Source organism: Ahaetulla prasina, chromosome 5, assembly GCF_028640845.1.
Source record: "Ahaetulla prasina isolate Xishuangbanna chromosome 5, ASM2864084v1, whole genome shotgun sequence".
NCBI classification, from domain to species: domain Eukaryota; kingdom Metazoa; phylum Chordata; class Lepidosauria; order Squamata; family Colubridae; genus Ahaetulla; species Ahaetulla prasina.
Window position 1 is genome coordinate 59,428,691 of NC_080543.1, and position 24,296 is coordinate 59,452,986.

General features: G+C 40.3%; 1 protein-coding gene across 2 annotated transcripts in view; it reads left to right on the forward strand.

The window, feature by feature from the left end:
- Positions 1-24,296, forward strand: part of PCP4 (Purkinje cell protein 4) — a 68,267-nt gene that overhangs the window by 1,586 nt on the left and 42,385 nt on the right. For both annotated transcript variants that reach the window (XM_058186372.1, XM_058186373.1), the window contains exon 2: positions 22,007-22,058. In XM_058186372.1, the coding sequence (XP_058042355.1) occupies positions 22,007-22,058 (52 nt within the window). The remainder of the gene's footprint in view (positions 1-22,006; positions 22,059-24,296) is intronic.

The following is a 24,296-nucleotide window of genomic DNA, read 5'->3' on the forward strand; positions in this document are numbered from 1 at the left end:
ACATTTAGCTCAATTCAGATAAAATCTTTCTCCCCTTCAGTTCAGCATAAACTGGATTTCTCACACACCAAAAATAACTGTGTAGCAAAAATAAGAAACTTAGATTGTTAAACTTAGATTGCTAACCTTAGGCTCCATCAGCCATAGGGAAGCCTGAGCTAAAGCCCATCAACCTCTGCCAGTCATTCAACATAATTTAAAGACTGAATCAGTATTTACAAATCTTTTGTGTCAATGATACATTTACATTATCCTATAGATATTTTGAAATCCAAAGTTGTAATTCTGTAAAAAAGTTGTATGAAAAATCTATCAGAATATAAAACCACATTCCTTGGTAATTGTCTTTTATTCATTTTTAAAAATTTATTTATTTATTTATTTATTTACATTTCATTTTTATTTTCCAAAGGGAAAAAGAAATCAATGGGAAAGAAAAATAATGCTTTTTTAAAATAAAAAGAACCAAAACAGTTTCAGAGAGAATTACAATTATTTGTGCTTTCTGTTTTGGGTGGTGCACTTGATAGAATATTAATTTGGTGAACTGAGCTTTAAAAAAAAATTGTCTCCAAGTTTAGGAGATGAAATCTGACATACTTTAATGGACCTAGTAGTTCAAATATGGCTAGGAAAATATTGTCTCCAAATACTGCTGAAAGAGAATGGACCAAAGGAAGAGATTTAATAGTAGAGGTGTTTATACTTCCAAGTAAGTCTAGGATTTTCAGAAATACTCATCCTCTCAGTTCATTTATTTCATTGCATTTAATGATTTTTCTAATTTAATTTCTTTATGATGGGGATAAATGTTGCTAGTCTTCCATGGTTATAGAAAATATGAATAGCATAGTAACATATTCCTTATTTTGACCTTATCTTTTTTGTCAGTTAATTTGGTATGTATTCTTTTCTTTTTAAAAGGTTCCCTTGAAATTTGATCTAATAGTTAGTATGATTATAATACATTTAAAGGACAAGATATATGCAGTTGGATGGCTGTCCAGGAAATCAGAACTTGCTTTATGCTTTTTAATAATAACTATATAAAGCTAACACACATATCACATGCACACACTCAATTTTTCAGAGTATTAGAATTTTTCGAAGTATTTATACAGCCCAGTGAGCTTTCTATGTCTGTATATCTGTGTATCTATAGATATTTGTATATCTACCTGTCACTGCTTGCTTTTGCATATTCAGCATGGAATCTTAAACATACTATAAGCCAAGGTAACATAGGGATAAGAGTTAAGGCAGCTGGCTTGGCTCAGTTCCATTGCCTTCCTATGTATTGACTTTATGCATAGCTTAACACTTCCATCAGCCTCTTTGCACCATACAAAGGATGAATGTGGTAGAAGCTAGGAGGGAAAAAAATAAACGCATACTGAGTCTTTGGATTAAACATATATAACAGTAAAAAGCCAGACTGTCAATAAAGTTCTATTTTCATAACCACTGAATTTAACTTAAACCTCAATTCAAACCTCAAATTAGTTTTGAAAAAAAAAACAGCAGAAAAAGATATAACAGTATCTTACAATATAGTGACCTCATTGTACATTTTAAGATGAACACATCTCTCCCCAATACAAAACAATACAGGAACCCTCTAAAGTCAACAGGGCTCAGTCTAAAACTAAAAGAGGGCCAATTAGCTAAGACCAAATTGTGATGCCCAAATTGTGAGTGGGATAACTTTCCTGACTGCATCACTTAGCGAATGGATCCTCATATGTGCACACAAGCTGTCCAGCTCTTTACTGCCTTGGATGTATAGCTAGCTATAATTAGGACAAATGGGGTACTTAACAGTTTGATAAAGAATTCTGCAGCTGACATAAGGTGGGTGGGGTGGGGTGAGAGAAGGAAAGCAAAGAAAGATCACTTAATAATTTGAGCTGACATCCCTTTATTAGATGGGTGGGAACTTGCCAGTTGAGGAAAGGGAGCAAAAGATATCTTAAAGTTGTCACTTTGCCTACGCTTTAACTCGGGACAGGTTGAGGATTTGTTACCCTTCCAAGTTTGATAGAACTGTTTAAAAAGATAAGTAACCACATACATTTTTCCAACTGCTTTGAGTATAGCTACATCAGCAGAGTCATGAAATATCACTCCATTAATGGAGAAAGGAGTTTGTAGAGATAGGTTTTATACCTTTGGGCAGTTCATTATTTCTATTGATGTGATAATTATAATTGCAAAGACTAATGCAGTTGACAAGGATGTTAAACAGAAAATGTCTACTTGGTTGAGGTGAGAATAACTCACTAGTCCTGATAAATACTACTACACTGACATAAGAATAATTAAAATCAACCACAAAAACAAATATTTGCAAAATAGTCTGTTTTTAAAAATTACCTTGACAATCTCCATTAACTTTAGACCTCGTTGCCTCATTGAGGTTGGGTTTCTCTGCTTCTGCCAACTCTTTAATGTGATTCGTGTTGTCTATGGACTTTTCTGAACCTTTCAATAAATGTCTAATGCTAATGCTATTGTGTATTGGTAGGCAAAATCCAATCCTATCTAGTGTGATGCTTTCTCCTTCTGCAGCTTTTGGAAAAATACAGTGCTTTTTCTAGAGTTCTTCCATGTGCAAAGCAGTTCCTCCATAAACCTTTGCAAATTTAGCATGATTGAAGGTGGAGAAAAGGCAAAACAAAATCACCAACAGTGTGTGTGAAAGGCTAGCAGCTTAAGTTCTTAACCTTTTATAACAAAAGTTTGTGAACAAGCTTAAATATGAGGATTAAAAGCATAAGGCTTCCCAGAGTTTATGCTGGCAATAAAAACTGTGAACATTGCTTAGAGTCCTTTGTTAGGGCTTAGAAACAAATCTTATTTCTGTTGCTAGTTAGCCTCCTTGAAGCTAACGATTGAATTCACATCCTCTGATCATATTAATCATGCTTTATTTATTTATTAAACTTATGTGCTGCTCATGTTATCGATAAGGCAACTCTTTTATTAATGCAACCACAAAGGGTTTATTTATCAAAGTACATTATAAAGCATGGTTTATAAACTTAGCATGTTCGCATAACATGCTAAGGGACAGCCAAATAAATCATGTTAAGGCTTAGTGCTGTTTGTGAATAATATTGGAAAGAGAGACCAGGGAAGCAGCAGGTACAGAACTGATTTTGAGCCATTAGGAAGCCTTTTTAGTGACATATAGTGTGAATGCTTTAATCTTCCCTTCATTCAAGTGTCAGGTTTTTTGTGCCCAGGTGATTTTTAAACAGGCAAAATATAGTAGACAAAGCAATATTTTTCATTAGCTCAACTTCTGCACAAATTATCCAACCCTTTATTAACTTTTTTCCATCCTTTCTTTTTTTAAAAAATTCTCTCAATCTTCATTTGCTCCCACCCAAATCTTAGTGAATGTTCCTATTATAAAATAGAATTTTATAACACCACAGTTTTGAATATAAGATTTATTTCTGACAACTTTTTTTCCTGGAAACAAACCAAAGAATCCAATGTTGCTATGCTTGCAATTTGCAAGCAAGGGAATATTGACCTTTTTTTTTTAAACAGCTCTTGTATTCATTTCCTGTAGCTATAGCCATTAAAGATGAAAGGGGGGAAAGGAAAAAGAGATGAATCAATCTATTAGTAAGGCAAATATCTCTATGAATGATATTAATACATGTTTTCCAAAAATCTAGTACTGTATTGCTTGTCTCATAGATTTTGCATAAGGCTAACAATCTCACAGAGATGGGAAGCCAAATTTGGTTCTTTATTTAAGGCACAGAATGTTGGTTCATTATTTTTTTTAAAAAAAATTGATAAGCAGAATTTTCTTGGAACAGACTTGTAGAATGAACCATACTTTCATGCAGTTCAAAGGCAAAAATTCATTCATATGGAATTTTCTTCTCTTGTTTTGATACGTATGCTTGACCAATTTTGACCAATTTTATTTTCAAGATATTGGCCCAGAGGCTGAATCAGATCAGATGCAATAAGGCCTATGCCACTAGCTGGGATGAACTATCTTATCCACAGACACAGGATTCTGCTATATCCGTATTCTAAGAAGAACAGAGTATGCTGAGCTTTAGAGTCTGTGCTTCAATTCTTTCAACTTGCCTCTTGGAGAATGCAAGTTCTCCCCAACTGCTTTTCCTTATGATTATGCAGACTGGATCCAGATAAATTAGCAAGGAAAGAGACAGCCAACGTTAGTAAGCAGAGAATTAGTTTAGCTCCAGGACATGCAGGTAGTCTCTCTTTTCGAACATGATTGTATTGACTAAGTAATTAAAATATTAACGGATTGCTTAGTGTGCCCAGTTGGGTTTTGTTAAGAATATCACTCAGCTACTTATTTTTGTAATATAGAATTAATGGTGGAAGCAAAATAAAACTAAAATTCAGAAGTTACATATAAAGTGATAGTGATTAATGTTGATCCCTTCGGTGCTTACTTTTTGCAATGGGCTTACTGCTTACTACTCCAAACCAGCATAATTTAAGAGGAAGAAAAAGAAATGATGTTTTAATCAGCTAAATACACATAACACACAGGTGAGCAGATAAGTAAGGACTTCTAGCCTTAATTAAAGGGCTTGTTCACTTACTTATTTCGAGTCTGTTGTAACAACACAGGCTACTCTTCAAAACATCCACCCACATGAATGCCTGATATGGCCTTGCCTGTTTGGCTTTGTTATTCTCTAGTGTTCCCAAAATGTTAAGTGCAGTCCCCACTCCCCAAATATTTGCTTCTTTCTGCCTTAAATAGTGCTCTATTTATTAATAAAATTCATATACCGCTTATCAGTGATTGAGCAGTTTAAAAGTGATAAAATCATTAAAGGCTTACAAAAATATGCACAATAGGGAGAATGCTACCTATCACACCAATAAAGCCACCAATCACTCTTGCCAGTTGACAGAACCAGATCCTTATGTCAATTGACAGAACCTGGTCTTAACACTTTTCCAGAAAGCTAGACGAGTGAGGACCAATTTTACCTGAGGGGGCGAGATGTTCCGTTGGGCAGAGGCAACAGCAGAGAAGGCTCTTTTCCTAGACCCCACCAACTGGATTTTTTTTAACCAACAAGATCCATGATATATCCTCCTTGCCTGGTCAGGTGAGACCCGATGTAATTAGAATGAAACAATACCTCAGGTAACCTGGATCCATGCCATGAAGGGCTTTTAACTTATGGTCCCTTGTTTGCTGGCAAAACTTACTGGTTATGCTGTTCAATCATGCTATTCTCCATTCTATGAAATAGCTGTAGCCAGAAAACAGGACAGCAAAGAGAGTCAGGGCATCATCATTAGATCAGCAGCACAGTGGTGAAATCCAACTTTCTTTACTACCGGTTCTGTGGGCGTGGCTTCGTGGGCATGGCAGGGGAAGGATACTGCAAAATCTCAATTCCCTCCCCATTCCTGGGAGAAAGATATTGCAAAATTCCCATTCCCTCCCCACTCTGGGGCCAGCCAGAGGTGATATTTGCCGGTTCTCCGAAATACTCAAAATTTCTGCTGCCGGTTCTCCAGAACCTGTCAGAACCTGCTGGATTTCACCTCTGGGCCAGCAGCTTTTTCCACTGCTAGTGAAACAAGGCTCTGAGAATATGGTACCTTCCTCAAGCTGATGCCCTCCAGACAATTCAGAATTTACGCACCTTGTCCTTAGCCAGCAAGCTCATTTGCAATGCTGACTAGGGATTTGGGAAATTGTATTGTAACACACTTGGAGGGAATAGCTTTTGGGAGCTGTTCTGCAGCAACTGCTTGCTGAAAACATCCAGAAAATTAGGCAACATATCAAGCAAGTTATGTGCATTTCAATTTATTTCCTATATACTTCCTTTTCCCCTCCTCTTACCCTCCCCAATTTTATTGATATTAAATGCTATTTGAGCAAGTTCTGACATACTGAAGGGATGAATCTATTTGTCTTGCTCCTATTCTTATGGCTAATAAGAATGTTCTGAAAATCTATACATAATAAATTGGCTAAGATCCAGGCTATTAACATCATGAATACATGGAAACTTATACACGCAGATGGTGCTTAAAATAAAAGTGACCCCATTTGTGAAAGATGCTGTAATTTTATCATGCCTGGGGGCATTCGAGTTTCGTTGCCCTGAATATCCAGCAGTCACCTAGGTAACAAGGGATGCATTTGTAATGTTTTATAGTTTGCAAAATTGCCATCCCTGTTCCTCTTACAGTATAGTCTTCACAAACTTTGAATATAATGTAGTATTTAGACTTTCTCTGTCACATACAAAATAATCCACCAGGTACTTTTGCACAAAATATGCAATCTATCTCATAAGAAGAAGAGAAACCATTTTCAAAACAGTAAAAAAATGGTTGAAACAGGATGGTATTCAAAAGCAGTTTCGCCAGTTCTAGCTTAAACTGATATGCACCCATCCAGGAGGGATACAAGTTGCTTTCCTTATCCCTATCCTTTCGGTATTGCACCTCTCCTGGGGCACCATCGAAGGATACAGGTAGTCCTCGAATTACGACCACAATTGAGCCCAAAATTTATGTTGCTAAGTAAAACATTTGTTAAGTGAGTTTGTCCCATTTTATGACTTTTCTTGCCATGGTTGTTAAGTCAGTCATTGCATTTGTTGAGCTAATAACATGGTTGTTAAGTGAATCTGGCTTCCCTATTGACTTTGCTTGTCAGAAGGGGAATCTCATGACCATCGGACACTGCAAATGTCATAAATATGAGCCAGTTGCCAAGCATCTGAATTTTGATCAGGTGACCCTGGGGAAGCTGCAAAGGTCGTGAATGTGAAAAATGGTAATAAAAATGGCACTTTTTAAAATGCCATTGTAACTTTGAACAGTCACTAAACGAACTGTTGTAAGTCGAGGACTATCTATATTTTACTGTTTGGGAGGTGCCCTATTGGGAAGGAGTTCTTGCCTTCCCTTTCAGCCCCTCCCTATATACCAATCAGGGAACTGCAGCATAAAGGGCGGTGGGGTCTGACTTCAGAAGCCAGTCTTCTGTAGGCTGATGAGTCTGCCCCTCCTTCCAGGCCTCACTGGACCATCTCCCAGGTTAAAATAATGTGTAATGAAGAATTATGGAAAGCATCATAGCAGAAAAAACCCCTTAGAGGAGAGAGTTGTGATTGTATTGCTTAGCTTGGCTCTGCAAATCAAGATAACTGGCACTGACAAGCTGCTGAGAACAGTAGGCAGTGGTGGACCTTTGACCACTGCAATCTCCTTGCAATGTTTATTTCTTTTGTACTGGCATACAGTCTATTTTAGTGAGATAACTTTTGTTATAACACGGTAGCAAACAAACGATAGTTTTTTATTCTGATCTGGAGTTCTCCGAAATTTTTCCTAAATGCCACTAAACAATGATGGGCAAGCGCTCTGTGCAATTACACTCTTTTTATATCCCCACAGTAGCTGAAAAGCAGATTTAAAATGCAGCCTTCCTCCCACCTTACATAAGGACTTTCTGGTGCCATAAGGTCTGCAACCCCAACTCTGTCTCCCACCCCTTTAGCTATCTTCAGCACAAAAGAAGGGCTGTTAGTGGAATAGAGAGCTTAGGTGACATGCACTCACCATACTGTAATCCTGGTGGTCACAACAATCTCTCTGAGTTGGTTGCAGCTCTTGGTATTTTTGAAACAAAGTTGTTCATTTCTCTGCAATGACAGGTATTCAGGACTTTAGATTCCTCTTTGAGGCCCAGTGCCTTTGGAATGGCAGATTCCAAAATTTGCTGAAAATAAGATGTTGAGTAAAGTTAACAGCCACCACCGCAAAACTGTCACAAAGAGCAGTCCTTATATTCTCTTTAAGGTCATCCTCTTCTCTTTAATAAAGATGGGATTAATATGAAATGATTTATTGGGGACAAGTGTTTGCCATTAATTAATATACAGTACTGTTCTGGAAGACAGCTTTTAACTAAATAACAGCTGGATTTGTTGTCTGCAAAATTTAATTATCTTCTAATCTCACTTTTCGCTCTGTTTATAGCTTAAGTCTTCCCTGTAAAAACAAAAACAAAACTTTTCTTCCATTGAAGTATCCTTTCTATTCTAATGCCTTTCTTCTTCCCTTCCTCTACACCTTTCTCAGTACTCATTGTGAATCTGTCAGATGAGTTCATTCTACAATCCCCACAGCAAGTTTTGAATTTTTCCTTATACTTCAGCATCTCTTTTTATCGGGGCTTGCAGACATCATAACTACAGGTAGTCCTTGGTTTACAACATTTAGTGACCATTCAAAGCAGGGTAAAATGCTCCCGGTTCGGACTGGGTTGCCCAATCCGGTAGCGATGGCAGCGGGTGGTTCGCAGAACCGGTAGCAAAAATCCCTGCCCCCTCCCCGCTTAGCTGAGCCGCACGATCATCAGAGGTTTTTCTTTTTACTTTTAAAAGCATTTTTTCTTTGGCCGAAAAAATGCTTTTAAAAGTAAAAAAAAAAGCCACTGATGATTGCGTGGCTCAGCTGGGATCATCAGAGGCTTTTAAAAGCATTTTTCTACATCCTCTTCAGCCGAAGAGGTTGTAGAAAAAATGCTTTTAAAAGGCTCCTCTGACAATCCCAGCTGAGTTGCCCGATCATCAGAGGCTTTTTTTTCTTTTAAAGGCAAAAAAAATGCTTTTAAAAGAAAAGAAAAGCCTCTGATATTCAGGCAACTCAGCTGGGATCGTCAGAGGAGCCTTTTAAAAGCATTTTTTTACAACCTCTTTGGCCGAAGAGGTAGTAGAAAAAATGCTTTTAAAAGTAAAAAAAAAAAGTTGGCCACACCCACCTAGTTACATTACCCCCACCACCACCAAGCCAAGCCCACAGAACCGGTAGTAACAAATTTTACATTTCACCACTGATTCAAAGTAACAATGGCACTCAAAGAAATGACTTATGATCATTTTTCACACAACCGTCATCCCCTTAGTCATGTGATCAAAATTCAGAAGCTTGACAACTGGTTCATATTTATGATGATTGCAGTTTCCTAGGGTCATGTGATCAATTTTTGTGACCTCCTGACAAGCAAAGCAATGGGGAAGCTGGAGTCACTTAACAACCATATTGCTAACTTAGCAACTGCAGTGCTTAACAACTGTGGCAAGAAAAATCACAAAATGGGGCAAAACTCACTTAATAAATGTCTCATTTAGCAACATAAAGTTTGGAGTCAATTGTGGTCATAAGTTGAGGACTACCTATATACGGTAGCACAGGCCTGGATCAGAGGCAAGTAAGATATGAACAGTTTATTTCTATGATTGTATTTTACAGTTTTATACCATTATTTGCTGTCTCAAAAATATTAGATGTTAGACATAATAAGTTATTATTAAACAAGTATGCCAGAGTTACACTGCCAGTTATTTTAATTTAGGGATTAATCTTAAAATTAATTTTCTGCACTTCATTCTTTGTTATCCAATGTGCCACTGAAATTTCTTGCTGTGTTCAAAACACTTTCCTAACAAACATGCTGGCTAGGGAATCCTGGGAGTTGAAATCCACACATCTTAAATTTGCTGAGGCTGAAAAACAGTGCTCCAGAGCCTTGAGTGTGCCCAGAAACTTTCCCAGATCTGAATTATAATTTTGGGAGTGACGGAAGGGGAAACTTATTAAATATATGAAGGATAATGCTATCAATACTGCACTTAGCTGAATCTTTTAAAAGATAGCCTCTTCTAGTACTACCCAACCTTTTTCTCTCAGGATCTGAAAAATTCTATGTGCTACCTTTAGCACCAAGACATGTCCTCCTTCTGGTATAAATTTGCTGTTTAATGAGCAAATAGCAAAAGCCATACCCCACCATGAGATGTGTGGAAGCATAGCATTTATAGCAGGTGCAAGCTCCATGCTACAAGACAAGATCCTCTCTGTTTTGGAGACCTGATGTGATTGTGATTTAGCAAAGAAGAACACCTTTTTTAAAACCTTTATTAGGTGCTTCTTAGAAAGCAGCAGAAGCTGCTGCTGCTGTGCTGCTGCCAGAATTTTACAACTGGTAAAGTTTGCTGAAAAGGACTCCTTACAAGGATTTAGCCAAGCCTTCCAGGATGGCTGCAACTGCATTTCTCTGGAATCTGTATTGGAAAATTGTAATGACCTCATTTGGCAAAGAACCCAATTTTTCTCTGCCCGGTTGTTTTTGACTGTCACCTCACTCATTCTCTGTTTATAATTGTTGTGAAAGCTGCTACGTGACTGAGTTTATCTGGCCTTTCTCTCCTTTTTCTTCTGTTGTCTCACTCTTTGTCAACTTTAGTTAGCTCACTTCCCTTTACTATTTTCTCCTGTCTGTCTTTTATCCGCCTAATGTTTTTTGGAAGTGTCTTGCTCAGTTTGCATAAACGGTGCACATTCTCCACCTTCTCCTAGCTTCCTTGGAAAGCAAGAGAGTTGGAATACTCTACCATATTCAGTTGGGTAAAACCGATCTCTTAATTGATCCCTTGAAACTTGTATTTTTATTATTCAGCTATTATTTCATATTTGTGCATATAATTCATATTTCACTGGTCTCCTACACAGTGTCTTCCAAATGGGCAACACAAATTACTGTTTGAAAGACTGGGATTTGTTTGTTTTTCAATATCTCAATATTATCACCTCTTGTAGAAGGAAAAGGTCCAACAGACAGACAATGCCTTTTCTCATTTTTACATTGGTAAACAAGGCATCTAAATACTCAGAAAGCAATCAAAGAGTAGAAGTAACTTCCCCAGCCAAACAACTGCACAGGATTCCATGTATACTGTACACCACAGAAGATAGGATGAGTCTGTGGTCAGAATGATTAATGAATGCTTGGTATATGAGAACCATCCCTGAATTCTTGTTAGAAGTTGTAGATGATTACAATTTTCCAGCATAGATTTTATCAGGATGTAAACATTCTGAATTTTGAACACCACACTTAAATAAAAATGTAGACGTATACATTATTGTAATCAAACTTCACTCATGTCTTGCTCATGTTTAGGACATATATATATATGGAAAAAACATATCAAATCTTAGTCTGTTCTCAATAGCTATATGTTAGCTTTGGGCTTTCAGATGAAAAATATATATGATGAAAAAGATATTTATGTGAACAGCAACTCTCATAGACGAGTTTTCTTGCTCAACTCAAGGAACAAAATTTTAAAAAGCAAAACATCTAAAAGTTAAAGCATAAACTAAAATCAATACTCCAAGACAAAACCACTTAACAATTAAAAGCCTGGCAAAAGAAATGCATTGTTACAGATTTTGAAATGGTAAGAGAGTGGGGGTCAAAGGAAAAGTTCTCCATAGGTTAGGAGTAATGCAGGAGAAAATTGTAGCTGATGAGGGACTTGGACATCTGGGGCTTCTCCAGAAAAAGCTCTCCTATCACCTTAACAGCTGGGTAGGTTCATAGTGGGAGAGGTAGCCCTTTAGACAGGAAGATCACAAATTACAAAGGCTTACATTTGATTTTGTAGTGTTCCTGCTATTTAGAAGTCAAATTCCTCTTCACACAACAGCCCAAAGGCAACTGTTACTTACAATGTTTGAGGGAGGGCTAGTATTGTAGTATTTTGACACCATAAGCAGTGTCAGCGACAGTGCCTCTGTGGCTCAGACTGGTAAGACAGTCTATTATTAACACAGCTGCCTGCAATTACTGCAGGTTCTAGTCCCATCAGGCCCAAGATTGACTCAGCCTTCCATCCTTTATAAGGTAGGTAAAATGAGGACCCAGATTGTTGGGGGCAATAAGTTGACTTTGTATATAAATATACAAATAGGATGAAGACTATTGCTAACATAGTGTAAGCCGCCCTGAGTCTTCGGAGAAGGGCGGGATATAAATGCAAAAAAAAAAAAAAACCACCACAAAAAACTGTGCAACAGTTTAGTCTAGTGAAAAGAAGGACTAGGGGAGATATGATAGCAGTGTTCCAGTATTTGAGGGGCCACCAAAAGAAGAGGGGGGTCAACCTATTTTCCAAAGGCAAGACAAGAAACAATGGACGAAGAGAAACGATGAAAGGAGAGAAGCAACGTAAAACTAAGGAGAAATTTCCTTATGGTGAAAACAATTGACCAGTGGAATAGTTTGCCTTCAGATGTTATGGGTGCCCCATCACTGGAAGTTTTCAAGAAGAGACTGGACAGCCACTTGCCTGTAATGGCATAGAGTAGTTGGAGTAGTTGACCTCTAAGGTCCCTTTCAACTCTGTTATTCTATGTTCTATGTTTTAACATTATACAGTAGGCAATGTATCAGCTGTACATGACACTACATGTTTATTCTACATACGGGCAACATGAGGATAGACCTCAAGTTATCAGAAGTTTTTTTTTTATTCTGCTAGATAAATGTCAGGTATGAAATACTTTTAAGGAATGAAATCCCTTTTTGCACTCTAATGAAAATAAAGACCACATCCTTTATTATAATAGGATAGAAATAAAAGCAATCCATTCTGTGTGGGAGGACAGGAACAGCTAACCATGTCTTTTGCACTTACCCCTTGTAAAGGAAGCTTATGGTATTTACCAAAATGTACATGAAAGCAAGACCTTGATCTTGCATGCAATAGCAATCTAGCTGTTCTATTTAAGTACATGAATATTTCAAGGGAGTTGGGATATCAGGGAATCACCTTTTCAGATGTTTGCAAAATCATTTTCAAATACTATTAATTTCTACAAGAGAAATATTTCTGCTCCCAGGATCCTTGAATTTGGATCTGCCAAAGAATAGGCTTATTCCAAAATTTATTGTATTTACATAATTTGAATTCTATTTCATTTCCACTATACTGATAGGAACAGAAATTACAGTATTTCCATTTACAGTTTACCTAAGAGTATAGAACAGTGATGGCGAACCATTTTGGCATTGCTTGCCAAAAGTCTGAGCGCGTGAGCACTATCGCGCTCCCGCATGCCGGCACCCATAATGCAATGCATGCCTCCATTTGTGCATGCATGTACAACAACCCCTGTTCCCCCTACGCATCGGCCCCACACTGCGCATGCATGCACCCCCCAGCATGCACCCCCCACTTTTTCCAAGAGGGCCAGCATGCCTCTTACTGGAGGACAACTCGGTACCGGCCCATTCCCTGGTGAGACAGCTGTTCCCCGGCTGGCACATGGTGTTGCCAAGATGGCGAGGCCGAGAGCACCGCCAGGGAAGCTCCGGACATGTGGCTTGCCTGGGCTCCTTTCCGCTGGGATCCGCCATTCCCTGACTGATGGCTGTGCTCTTGGTCCCATTGGGGAAGCTTTGAATGCGCGGCTAGCCTGGGTTCCTTCCCATTGGGAGCTGCAGGCCAAGCAGGTGGAGACGGGGACTGGCTGCGCCCACCGCCACCTAAGCGGAAAGGCCAAAGAGGGGCATCCCAGACACATGTGCTGTCCTTGGCGCTTCCCTGACACCTGTCTGCTGCCCACCAGCGCCGTGCCTTGCCTGCTTCCCCAGATACTCTTCTCTAAATGAGTGCTCAGTAGAAGGGAAAACCAGGAGCTGCCACTTTTATCCTACCCAGTGCTGCAGATCTGCTCAACTCAAGTTCATGGAAATCATGTAGCAGCCCTTGAAACTTCAGGAGGGAACTGGGTGCGAGACCAGGAGATGGTCAGCCTGATGGGGAACTGAAAAGAGAGGGGCTTTTCCCTTCTTCTGCCCCGCTCGTGGGCTGTGGTGTTTGGGGTTATGGTTAGGGAGAGAGGGAGGGAAGTCTTGCTCTGCTCCCTTAGGAGTGACCACCAGGATCCCCCCTCCGCGTCTTTCGGCACGCGTGCCTGTTGCTGGTCTTAGCGCGTGCATCCATGCCAGAAACCAGACCAGCTGGCCAGTGTGAATGCACACTCTAGAAACAGGAAGATCATCTTCCTGAGTGCGGATGCGCAATGGGCGGCTACTCTTCCAGTTTCCAGCCTGCCAGTGCTCATGAAACCCAGCTGGCCAGTGCACCAGAACCCGGAAGAGCAACAGGTGATGGCTCCACGTGCCCGGAGAAATGGCTCTGTGTGCCACTTCTGGCACACACACCATAGGTTTACCATCATGGGTACAGAGGGTATGTCTTCTTATTAGCAATATTGGTGGATTACTCAACAGTTAGGTGACAGATTTTAACTGCAAGTACTTGAGGTATGAGATTGGATCCCTGACCCAAAAGTGCTTTTTCAAGAGGCAACTGAACTTTCTATCCCTGATTTTCCTATTAAAAAACCTGGGCTGACCCTCTCTTATAATGGTCCCAAAATTCTTAGTATACCCACTGATCTTATGCTAGTATAGAGACAAGTATAATGTTATGAAATAGCAAATGAGCTCCCATTGACCTTATGTTTCTCCTAAACCATGCATAACTCACAATTTGATAATTTCCAATTTAAATTACTACAATACAGTCTACATGAGGCTGCTCTTGAAGACCACCTAGAACTTGCAGCTGTTCCAGAGTACAGCAACACACTCGATGTTGAGTATCTTTAGGTTTGCCCTTGTTACATATCTGTTGTGCAAGCCACACTGGTTCCCAGTTTTCTTCCACGTGCAATTTAAGGTGCTAGATGGCATGGGACCCGGTTATCTGCAATACCATTTGTCCCAGAGCAGTGAATGTAGTCACGATCCAAGTTCTTTCCCTTAAACATTACCACTATCTGGGTGTATGGAAGTGTGATTTTTCCATTGCAGTCCCTGCACTATGGAATGCCCTCCCCTTGAGGTCTGACAGACCCCTGACCTTTTATTATTCTGGAGATCCCTTTAAACCTGGCTTTTCCTCCAGACATTGGGATAGGACAAGATCAGAGTGGGATGAGAATATGGGGGCATCAGAGGAGTATGGCTTTGGTGCCAAGCCTTTGTGTTTTTACTTTTATTGCTGGTGGTTTTCTGCTGTTTATATAGTTTTATTAGTTGTAAGATGCTCACATTTTATTTTTGCAAGCCTGCATAAGACTCTCACTAGATTACAAAACATGTGAATTTTATGTTTGCCTTTTCCTATCCGTTTTAAAGGATACCATTTTTGGAAGTTGTCTTGCAAATATAAATCATGTGTCCTGATTTTCAGAGGCATCCAAAAATAGGTTGACTGTAATTGAGTTAAAATGAAAATAAATTAAGGGTGACACAGTACTTGAATTACCCAATACAGCCTTAGCAATCTAACTTAGATAGTTTTAAAATCAATATTTAGGCTTTTGCAGGAAAAATGGATAGGCTGCATCAAATACTGCATAAATATACTACAGAATAGCGCCACCCTGATTCACAAACCAGTCCCTGAAAAGTTACTGTCTTCATCCAAAAATATACTGAAAAGTATGAACTCACTTCTGAATGGCTCTACATACCATCAATCTATTTTGCTTTCCTTTTTTTTTCATTCCGCCCCCCCTTTTTTAAAAAAAATCATATCTTCTCAGGCTATTTGGGTGAAAGTTGTTAATTGTTGTAAGTTCTTGTTAAAAATAAAGTAGATTCTCTCCCATTTGCACTGGCTAAATTCAGCTAAGACAACATAGAGTGGACCTCATTATATCTCCCTGCAATATAGCAGATCACCAAGAGGAGCCTGTCAGAAAATTGGAGGTGGCAGCAATCCAAATTTAGGAGTGAATTCCACATAAATATTGGCTGAATATGCAGAGCTTCAAACTCAGAATTTTAAGCACTATTTATTTTATTTTATTTATTTATTTGATTTTTATACTGCCCTTCTCCCGAAGGACTCAGGGCGGTGTACAGGCAAATAAAAACAGACAAGACAATATTATATAAAATACAAGATTAAAAAACTTATTATAATTTGCCTAAAAATTTAGAATATATAGAAACTAAAACCCCATTTAAAATTAATGATAAAAACTATAAAATCCATAAAATGTAAGCCAGCCCCGCGCGAATGAAAAGATGTGTCTTCAGTTCGCGGCGAAAGGTCCGAAGGTCAGGTATTTGGCGTAAACCCGGGGGAAGTTCGTTCCAGAGTGTGGGAGCCCCCACAGAGAAGGACCTTCCCCTGGGGGCCGCCAGCCGACATTGCTTGGCGGATGGCACCCTGAGAAGTCCCTCTCTGTGAGAGCGTACGGGTCGGTGGGAGGCATGTGGTAACAGCAGGCGGTCCCGTAAGTACCCAGGCCCTAAGCCATGGAGCGCTTTAAAGGTCATAACCAAAACCTTAAAGTGCACCCGAAAAGCCACAGGTAGCCAGTGCAGTCTGCGCTCAGGGGGTGTTACATGGGAGCTACGCGACGCTCCCTCTATCACCCGCGCAGCTGCATTCTGGACTAACTGAAGCCTTCGAGTGCACCTCAAGGGGAGCCCCATGTAGAGAGCATTACAATAATCCAAGCGAGAGGTAATGAGTGCATGAGTGACTGTGCACAAGGCATCCCGATCAAGGAAGGGGCGCAACTGCCGAACCAGGTGGACCTGGTGGAAGGCCCCCCTGGAGACAGCCGTCAAATGGTCTTCAAACGACAGCCGCTCATCCAGGAGGACACCTAAGTTGCGCACCCTATCCTTTGGGGCCAATAACTCGCCTCCAACAGTCAGCTGCAGCTGCAGCTGACTGAATCGAGATGCCGGCATCCACAGCCATTCCGTCTTGGAGGGATTGAGCTTGAGCCTGTTTCTCCCCATCCAGACCCGTACGGCTTCCAAACACCGGGACAGCACTTCAACAACTTCATTGGGGTGACCTGGGGTGGAGAAGTACAGCTGAGTGTCATCAGCGTACTGATGGTACTTCACCCCAAAGCCACTGATGATCTCACCCAACGGCTTCATGTAGATGTTGAACAGAAGGGGCGAGAGAATCGACCCCTGCGGCACCCCACAAGTGAGGGCCCTCGCGGTCGACCTCTGCCCCCCTGTCAACACCGTCTGCGACCGGTCGGAGAGATAGGAGGAGAACCACCGATAAACGGTGCCTCCCACTCCCAATCCCCCCAGCCGGCGCAGCAAGATACCATGGTCGATGGTATCAAAAGCCACTGAGAGGTCTAATAGGACCAGGGCAGAGGAATAACCCCTGTCCCTGTCCCTCCAGAGATCATCCACCAATGTGACCAAAGCTGTCTCCGTGCTGTAACCGGGTCGGAAGCCGGACTGGAACGGGTCTAGATAGATGGATTCATCCAGGTATTGGGGTAGCTGGCGCGCCACAGCACTCTCTACAACCTTCGCAACAAAGCGAAGGTTGGAGACTGGCCGATAATTTCCCAAAATAGCCGGGTCCAAAGAGGGCTTCTTAAGGAGGGGTCTCATCACCGCCTCTTTCAAGGCGGCAGGGAAGACCCCTTCCAACAAAGAAGCATTTATAATCCTCTGGAGCCAGCCTCGTGTCACCACCTGAGTGGCCAGCACCAGCCAGGAAGGACATGGATCCAGTAAACATGTAGTGGTGTGGAGCCTCCCCAACAACCTGTCCACGTCCTCGGGAGCCACAGGGTCAAATTCATCCCAAACAGACTCAACAAGACGTGCCTCCTCTCCCTCGCTTGGATCATCCCAATTTCGGTCCAGACCATCCCGGAGCTGAGCGATTTTGTCGTATAGATAACCACTAAACTCCTCGGCACGTCCCTGCAAAGGGTCATCCCGTACCTCCTGATGAAGGAGGGAGCGGGTCACCCGAAACAGGGCGGCCAGGCGGTTATCTGCCGACGCAATGAGGGTGGAGGCGTAAGAATGCCTCGCCTCCCTCATTGCCACTAGGTAGGTCCTAGAATAGGACCTAACTAGTGTCCGATCAACCGAACGACTGGACCTCCAAGTGCTCTCTAGGCGTCTTCTCCGGCGTTTCATCTCTCTCAGCCTCGGAGAACCAAGGGGCCGGATGAGATCTGCGCGGGTCAGAGGCCGCAAAGGCACGACACGCTCCAAGGCCCCAGCCGCGGCCTGTTCCCAGGCCGCAACTAGTTCCTCAGTCGTGCCGTGGGCCAGATCCTCAGGGAATGGCCCAAGCTCCGTCAGGAACCTCTCAGGGTCCATCAGGCGCCTGGGACGGAACCAACGTGTAGGTTCCGTCTCCCTGCGATGGTGGGTGGCGGTTCGGAAGTCTAGGCGAAGGAGAAAATGATCGGACCATGACATTGGTTCTGTTACTAAATTGTCTAGTATCAGATCATTTAACCACTGACCAGAGATATAAATCAGATCCAGCGTGCCTCCCCCCATGTGCGTAGGGCCATCATTTATTCGAATCAGGTCCAAGGCCGTCATGGAAGCCTGGAACTCCCGAGCTGCAGTCGATAATAACTATCTACCTATGCCCTCTGCATGGATCAATACATCTGTCAGTTCCATGTTCTTGGGGTCTTCACTTTGGTTTAAATGTCAAGTGTTTACTGCTTAATTACGAAAAAAAAATGCACATTGGTCATCTCTGTTCCTCCTCCTTCTTCATGAAAAAATTCACTCTTAAAAATTTTCCATCACCCACACCTCTCCCTTGAAATATGGGGGAAACTACTCCCTTTTCCTTCCACATTCCCTGTGTTGATAATGGGGTACCAGGATTCAGTGCAAGTTTTAAACTATGACATCTTCTTCCCTGTTGATGGGCAATGAGGATGGGATGAGGACATTTTCTTGTTCTTTGCATTATTCCCACCATATCACGGGGTCCGCAATTTTGCATTTTACCTGCCACATCATCTGGTATGCAGCATCTTTTGCATGTCAGCAGCTCAAGCCTTGTTTTGGATTCGATGCATAATGATGCGACACTGAAATCTTAGCCAACTTGTCGCAGAAATCTGATGCCGACCCTCCTCCTATCTCATCCAGGCTTGGGGACCAGCATGACAGAGTTGATGGGATGATGACATGGATGCAGATATTCCCCTCTCTTTTTCAGAGAAGATGGTGGAAAGAAAAATCCTTCCATCCAGACAACTGTTGTCCTATTGCAGGATCATAGCCCTGGGTAGCAGCTCCCTGTGATACAGTGCACATTCTTCCTGAAAAATAAAAATAAGCGTAGAATAGCCAAACATAGCCAATGTTTTTTTAGCTGATGGCATTATTTGGGGCATTTCTTCCCTGGAATGAAGACTCCAAACGGATGTGCTGCAAAAGCTTCTGCAAGATCAGTACATCAGTGTTGTCCCTCAACACCTAAAACATAAAATAGTTGTTCTGTCCCACCTATCCAGCAACAACACAGCTTTGCCATTTGAGCTTTTGCCAAACAAAAATCACAACAGCAGCAATTTGCCTTGGCATTAAAAAACAAAAGACAAGATAGAAATGGATGAAAAGAATTAATAGAGATAGTTTAAGGCTTTTTAGTTCCAAAAAATAATTGCAACTTTTTCAGAGGTAGGAATGGAATTTTGACAATTCTGGAAACATAAGGTTTATGCCATATAATTCTCATGATAATGCATATCATTCTCTGTGGTTTTAAATGAGATTTAAAATGACTTAGGTTTTTTGTGTAGTTTTTAATGATGTCTCTTTGATGTTTTGCAAAACCAGTAACTTAAAAATTTATATGGCCCCAAGCAGCCATAAACTACATTACCTCCTAAGCTTCATAACAACAACATTGTTTATCTTTTTTAATGTATAATCATTGTGTTTTTATATTCATGTTAATTGTAGCTGAGATAGCTCATCAGCAAGCGATAGTGAAAGAAATTATGCTTCTGCCTTCTTTACTACGATGAGTAGTATTTGCTTGGTGCAACTTGGTGGCTTCTAGATGCATGGGAGTACAACTCCCATGAACTCTATTGAATACAAAAAAATAGGAATTACGGGACAAGGTGTCCAACACATATGAAATTCATCTGCTTGGAGACAACTGTGGTATCATTTTAGTGTGCTTACCTGATGTATTCTCAGTTTTCAGCCATTAAAACTAAAGTGAATCCTTATTAAAACATACAATTTGATAGAAGTTGATGGAGGAAATAGTAAACTACTTGTGACTTTGAAATGGACCAGATTGTTCCCCTCTAGTTAGCAAATAGCTTGTTCATTGCAAAGGCAGTTTGAATTTGCTCCTGCCCTTACCCATACGTGTTTACACACTGCAAGTTCCTTTCAAACTGAGTGTACTTTGGGTTGGACATCACCAGGTTTAGTTATAACTGCAATTTTGTCAGCAAACCAGGACTCTGTAGTGGAACTGGATATAAATTGCTTAAATAAAATATGGAAAAGATGGTTTACATTACTTTTTCTCTCATGAAGCATAGTATACATATGTGACATGGCTTAGTAAGCCCCTCTGCAGAAAATAATTGAAGATACTATGCATATGTGACATGGCTTAGTATGTCCCACTGCAGAACATAATGGAGATAATGTGTGCACTTTTCTTTCCTTAAACCAGGCATTTTCCAGCTGGGCATAATGGAAAGCATCTGCTGTGATTCCTTAAAAACATCTTATTCTTAAGAAGTGACTCTAATAGAAGGAACTCAAGGCCAGGAGGATGTTGATTTATATTTCAAAAGTGTCTTCCCTACATTCTTTTACCCACTAATCATAATCAAACATTCAATATGTAGGAGTCTCAGGCAATTTATGATGGTTCTCATAGTTATTGACTAGATAAGACTCAGATAAAAACAATAAAGAAGCTTGTGGCACTTTAAAAACTAATATATTTATTATAACATTAGTTTCCATGGTCTAAGAGTTTGAAGCAAGTGGTCCTGAACTGGAGGGAGAAACATTCATTAAGATTTTAAACATTTATTTTTAACTTCATGTTTGCATTGCTGGCCTCCAAGACATTCAGGCAGCATTCATTGCTTTCTCCTCTCTTCACTGAATCTTCACACCATCCCTTATGGATGGATCTAAAGTCAATGGATAGCTTAATACTGTAGTTGAGGGAATCTGATTCTTCCCAATATACACTCTAATTACTTCATAATTTTGACTCTGTGGAAAACTGTTGCAACAGCAGTGCCATTTTTGAAAGCCTTCGATGCAGCTGGCCTCTCAGCTGAAAGAAAATGGTTGCATTAATAATGGCTGATTATCTTCAGCAACACATTGTGCCAGCTTTATTTGTTGTACAAATATTTCTAATTCAAGCTAGCCCCCTTCAGTTTTTATTGAAAAGTCCCTATACTTCTGTTGCAATGCCATTCTCTTGTTTTAGTTTTCCCTTCAATAGCCAAAATATGAAAAAAGTCTTCATGCTAATCAGCAGATCAACCTATTTTCTCCTGATGATCAAATACAAATTTGAGGAAGGCAGGGGTTAGACATGTCAGAAAAGGTATTCTGCAGGTCCAGTTTAGGAAACTACTTAATAGCAAGGAATGATTTTCCCTATAAGCTATCTCTGATCAAGACAGTGTCCTCCTTCAGTCAGTTCTTTTCATGATCCGCACTGGAGCAAGAAAGAATCAGTGAAAATATTGATATAACATGCAGCTACAATGAAAAGGCAGAAACTCTTATTGGTGTCTGGAAATTATTGAGAAAGGAGTCAAAATTAATTTTGCCAGATGAATATGATGGAATACAACACAAGAGGGTAGGAAATAGCTTTCTAACTCATAATCTTCAAATGTGAGTTCATCTAAGAAAGCTAAATACTGTGAGTTTCAGACAGATTCACACAATGTATAGTTATGAAATTCTTTAGTAAAAAAAGTAATGATGACAATCAAGTTAGATGGCTTTCAAATGAATTAAACACATTTTAGAGATAAATATGTCATGAAGCCTTGTATTGTTTCCTACATTGAAAGATCACATTAAGGCTCAGAGTAACACTTGCTAGAGAGTATTAGAATTTGATTTGTAGCTATAGGAACAAAGGCCAAAGAATTCAAAACACAGAAATCTTGTTGGAAGGAGAAAAATGTTTGGACCACAACCATAGTACACTGATGTTGAGTAGGAATGGAAATGGGTACTAGGTTCATAACAATGTGTTTTTTCTAATGTAGCTTGTAACAAACTGCTAATGAACATCCTTTTCCTCCTTTTCTTTCTCAGAGACAAGGTGCTGGAGCAACAAATGGAAAAGGCAAGGCCCCTAATGAAAATGGTAAGAATAGTTGGATTATATTCGATTGCAATGGCTCTTGCAGAAAACCCTATACACAGAGCTAATTGCTATCAGCCACCTTCCCAGCAAGTCTGCTTTAAACAGCAGGCTTTGTCAAAACTCCTCTCACAAATTAAAAAAATAGTTAACTGGTTCTGAGTCAGCCTTGCTTTAAAGACATCTTTATGTCTTGATAGCCTTCTTTTTTAAATATATAAATGATTCATAGAAGATGCAATTTTTGGTTGTGCAATGTAAAGAAGTGATTTGTGGTTTTTAGAATTTGATTTTGCCTTTTTAGCATTCCATTTCTTTTTCCATTTATCTTCATTTATTTCACCTTCCTTCACACACGCTGGAGACCTCATGCTCCAGAAAGGCTTTGGCCTGGTCTATTCCATGAATTATGAAGCGGTTATGATGGGGCAAAAGTGCACCTAAATAACTCTTCTCTATGTTGTCCAGAAGGTCCTGTTCTATAAGTTAGGTATCGAGTGTGTGATTCTGAGGACCTTTGTGAAGATGGCTTTTGCATTCCATTGCTTCTTTAAGCATGCTAAATAGCAGGTTACTGTGAAAAAGAGTTTCAGAGATGGCCAGCTGGAAAACATCATGGGTTTAGCTGGTTTTTTTAGGGTTAGGGTTTTTTATTCCCATGAAGATCCAAGGATTTCTGGTCAAAATATGTTTCCTTTTCCTGCCATAAAGTTTGGAGTATTTAAAGTATACCTTATGTTTGGGGAAACTGAATTGAATGTGGAAGTAGCAGTTCTTCTGGTCTGTCTATGATGGGCTGGAAATATTCCTATTCATGCTGTTGGCACAGATTGGAGTGAGTGGGGTGATTCTAGAAAAATTAAGCTCACAGCCACACTTGCTATTTTGGCAGAGAAGAGGTTGATGATATCCAAGTAAGAGCTGAACTAGTAGAATTTCTTTCTCTACAATAGAGTAGCTGACTTCAAATAGCTTCAAATAGTGTCAGTGTAGGACAAGGAATTATGGGAAGGCTGTATGTATGTGGAAGAGCTGGAAAACTATGAATTTGTAAATCTGTTCAGATGGGAAGGGAATATTGTCCCTGTCTACTCCCATCCTAGGATCCATTCATCCCCCCACCAGCACCAGCAGTCAGACTTACCACCAGCAGGTCCACCACTGATAGCAAAGCAAACAGGTTGCTGTCCCAACCTTTCTTCCATCCACTTTTCTTCTAATTTATCATTCTGTGATCACCAAGAATATTTTTGCTAGGTAGGCTTTTCTCTAGGGACGAGCAAGAAAATATTTTCCCCCTGTTTTTTTCTCTGTGCAGGTTTTGTACACATCTTGAGGCTTTCCTAAGTCTTCTAAAAGTGCCACTAATATGTCAATGGTGCTTTTTCAGGTTATATATGCAAACACATTCATCTTTAACTTTGGGGTGGGGAATGGAATCATGGTATCAGAGGCTGTGCAGCATATTCTTGATGTGTTCATAGATCTTTCTGGATAATTCCCTGTAGGGGTTTGCTATCTAAAGGGTGAATAATATGGTGGTTTGAAAGCATAATAAGGCAGTTCTTAAGCCTGTATTAAACTGCAGTAAATCCTGCCCCTGTCAGATACCCATGTCAAGTTGTCTCTTACTTCTCATCTGCCATATGCAGCAGCATTTTGCTTGCTGACTCAGATGAAAAATAAATAGACCGGAGCTGATTTGGTCTGTGTCAGGTGAATCAATCAGCAAGTAAGCTAGCTTAGCAGTTGCCTTTTTGAGAACATGGTTTTTTTTTGTTGTTGTTATAACTGTTCTCAGTAGGAAATAGTCTCAGCTCATGGACTGGGTGGGTTCACCTTGTACAATTGGTACCAGAAGATGAAGGGGCGGTGTGTGTGTGTGTGGAACAAAAGAGTATCCAAACAACAATTGCTTGCCCTTCCTTTTTAAATCTCTGCCTGATAGTCAGCTGTACTGTTCCTACCCAGAAGAAAGGAACTTGCTGTTTCCATATGCACTGGAGTAGAGCATGGGGTACAATGGACAATTTTTCAATTTGAATGGTATGCTCAAAATAAGATCTCAAGTTTAATATTTTTGTATTGAGATCTGCTGTGGTTAAATGTCTCATTAGCTCTGGCAGAGAAGGCATGCTGCAGATACCATCAGCTAGGGGCCTGCATTTGGTGGGTCCCAGAAGATGTGCCTTCTCAGCTGTGATGTCCACTTTATGGAACATCTTTCTCCTCCCAAAAGAA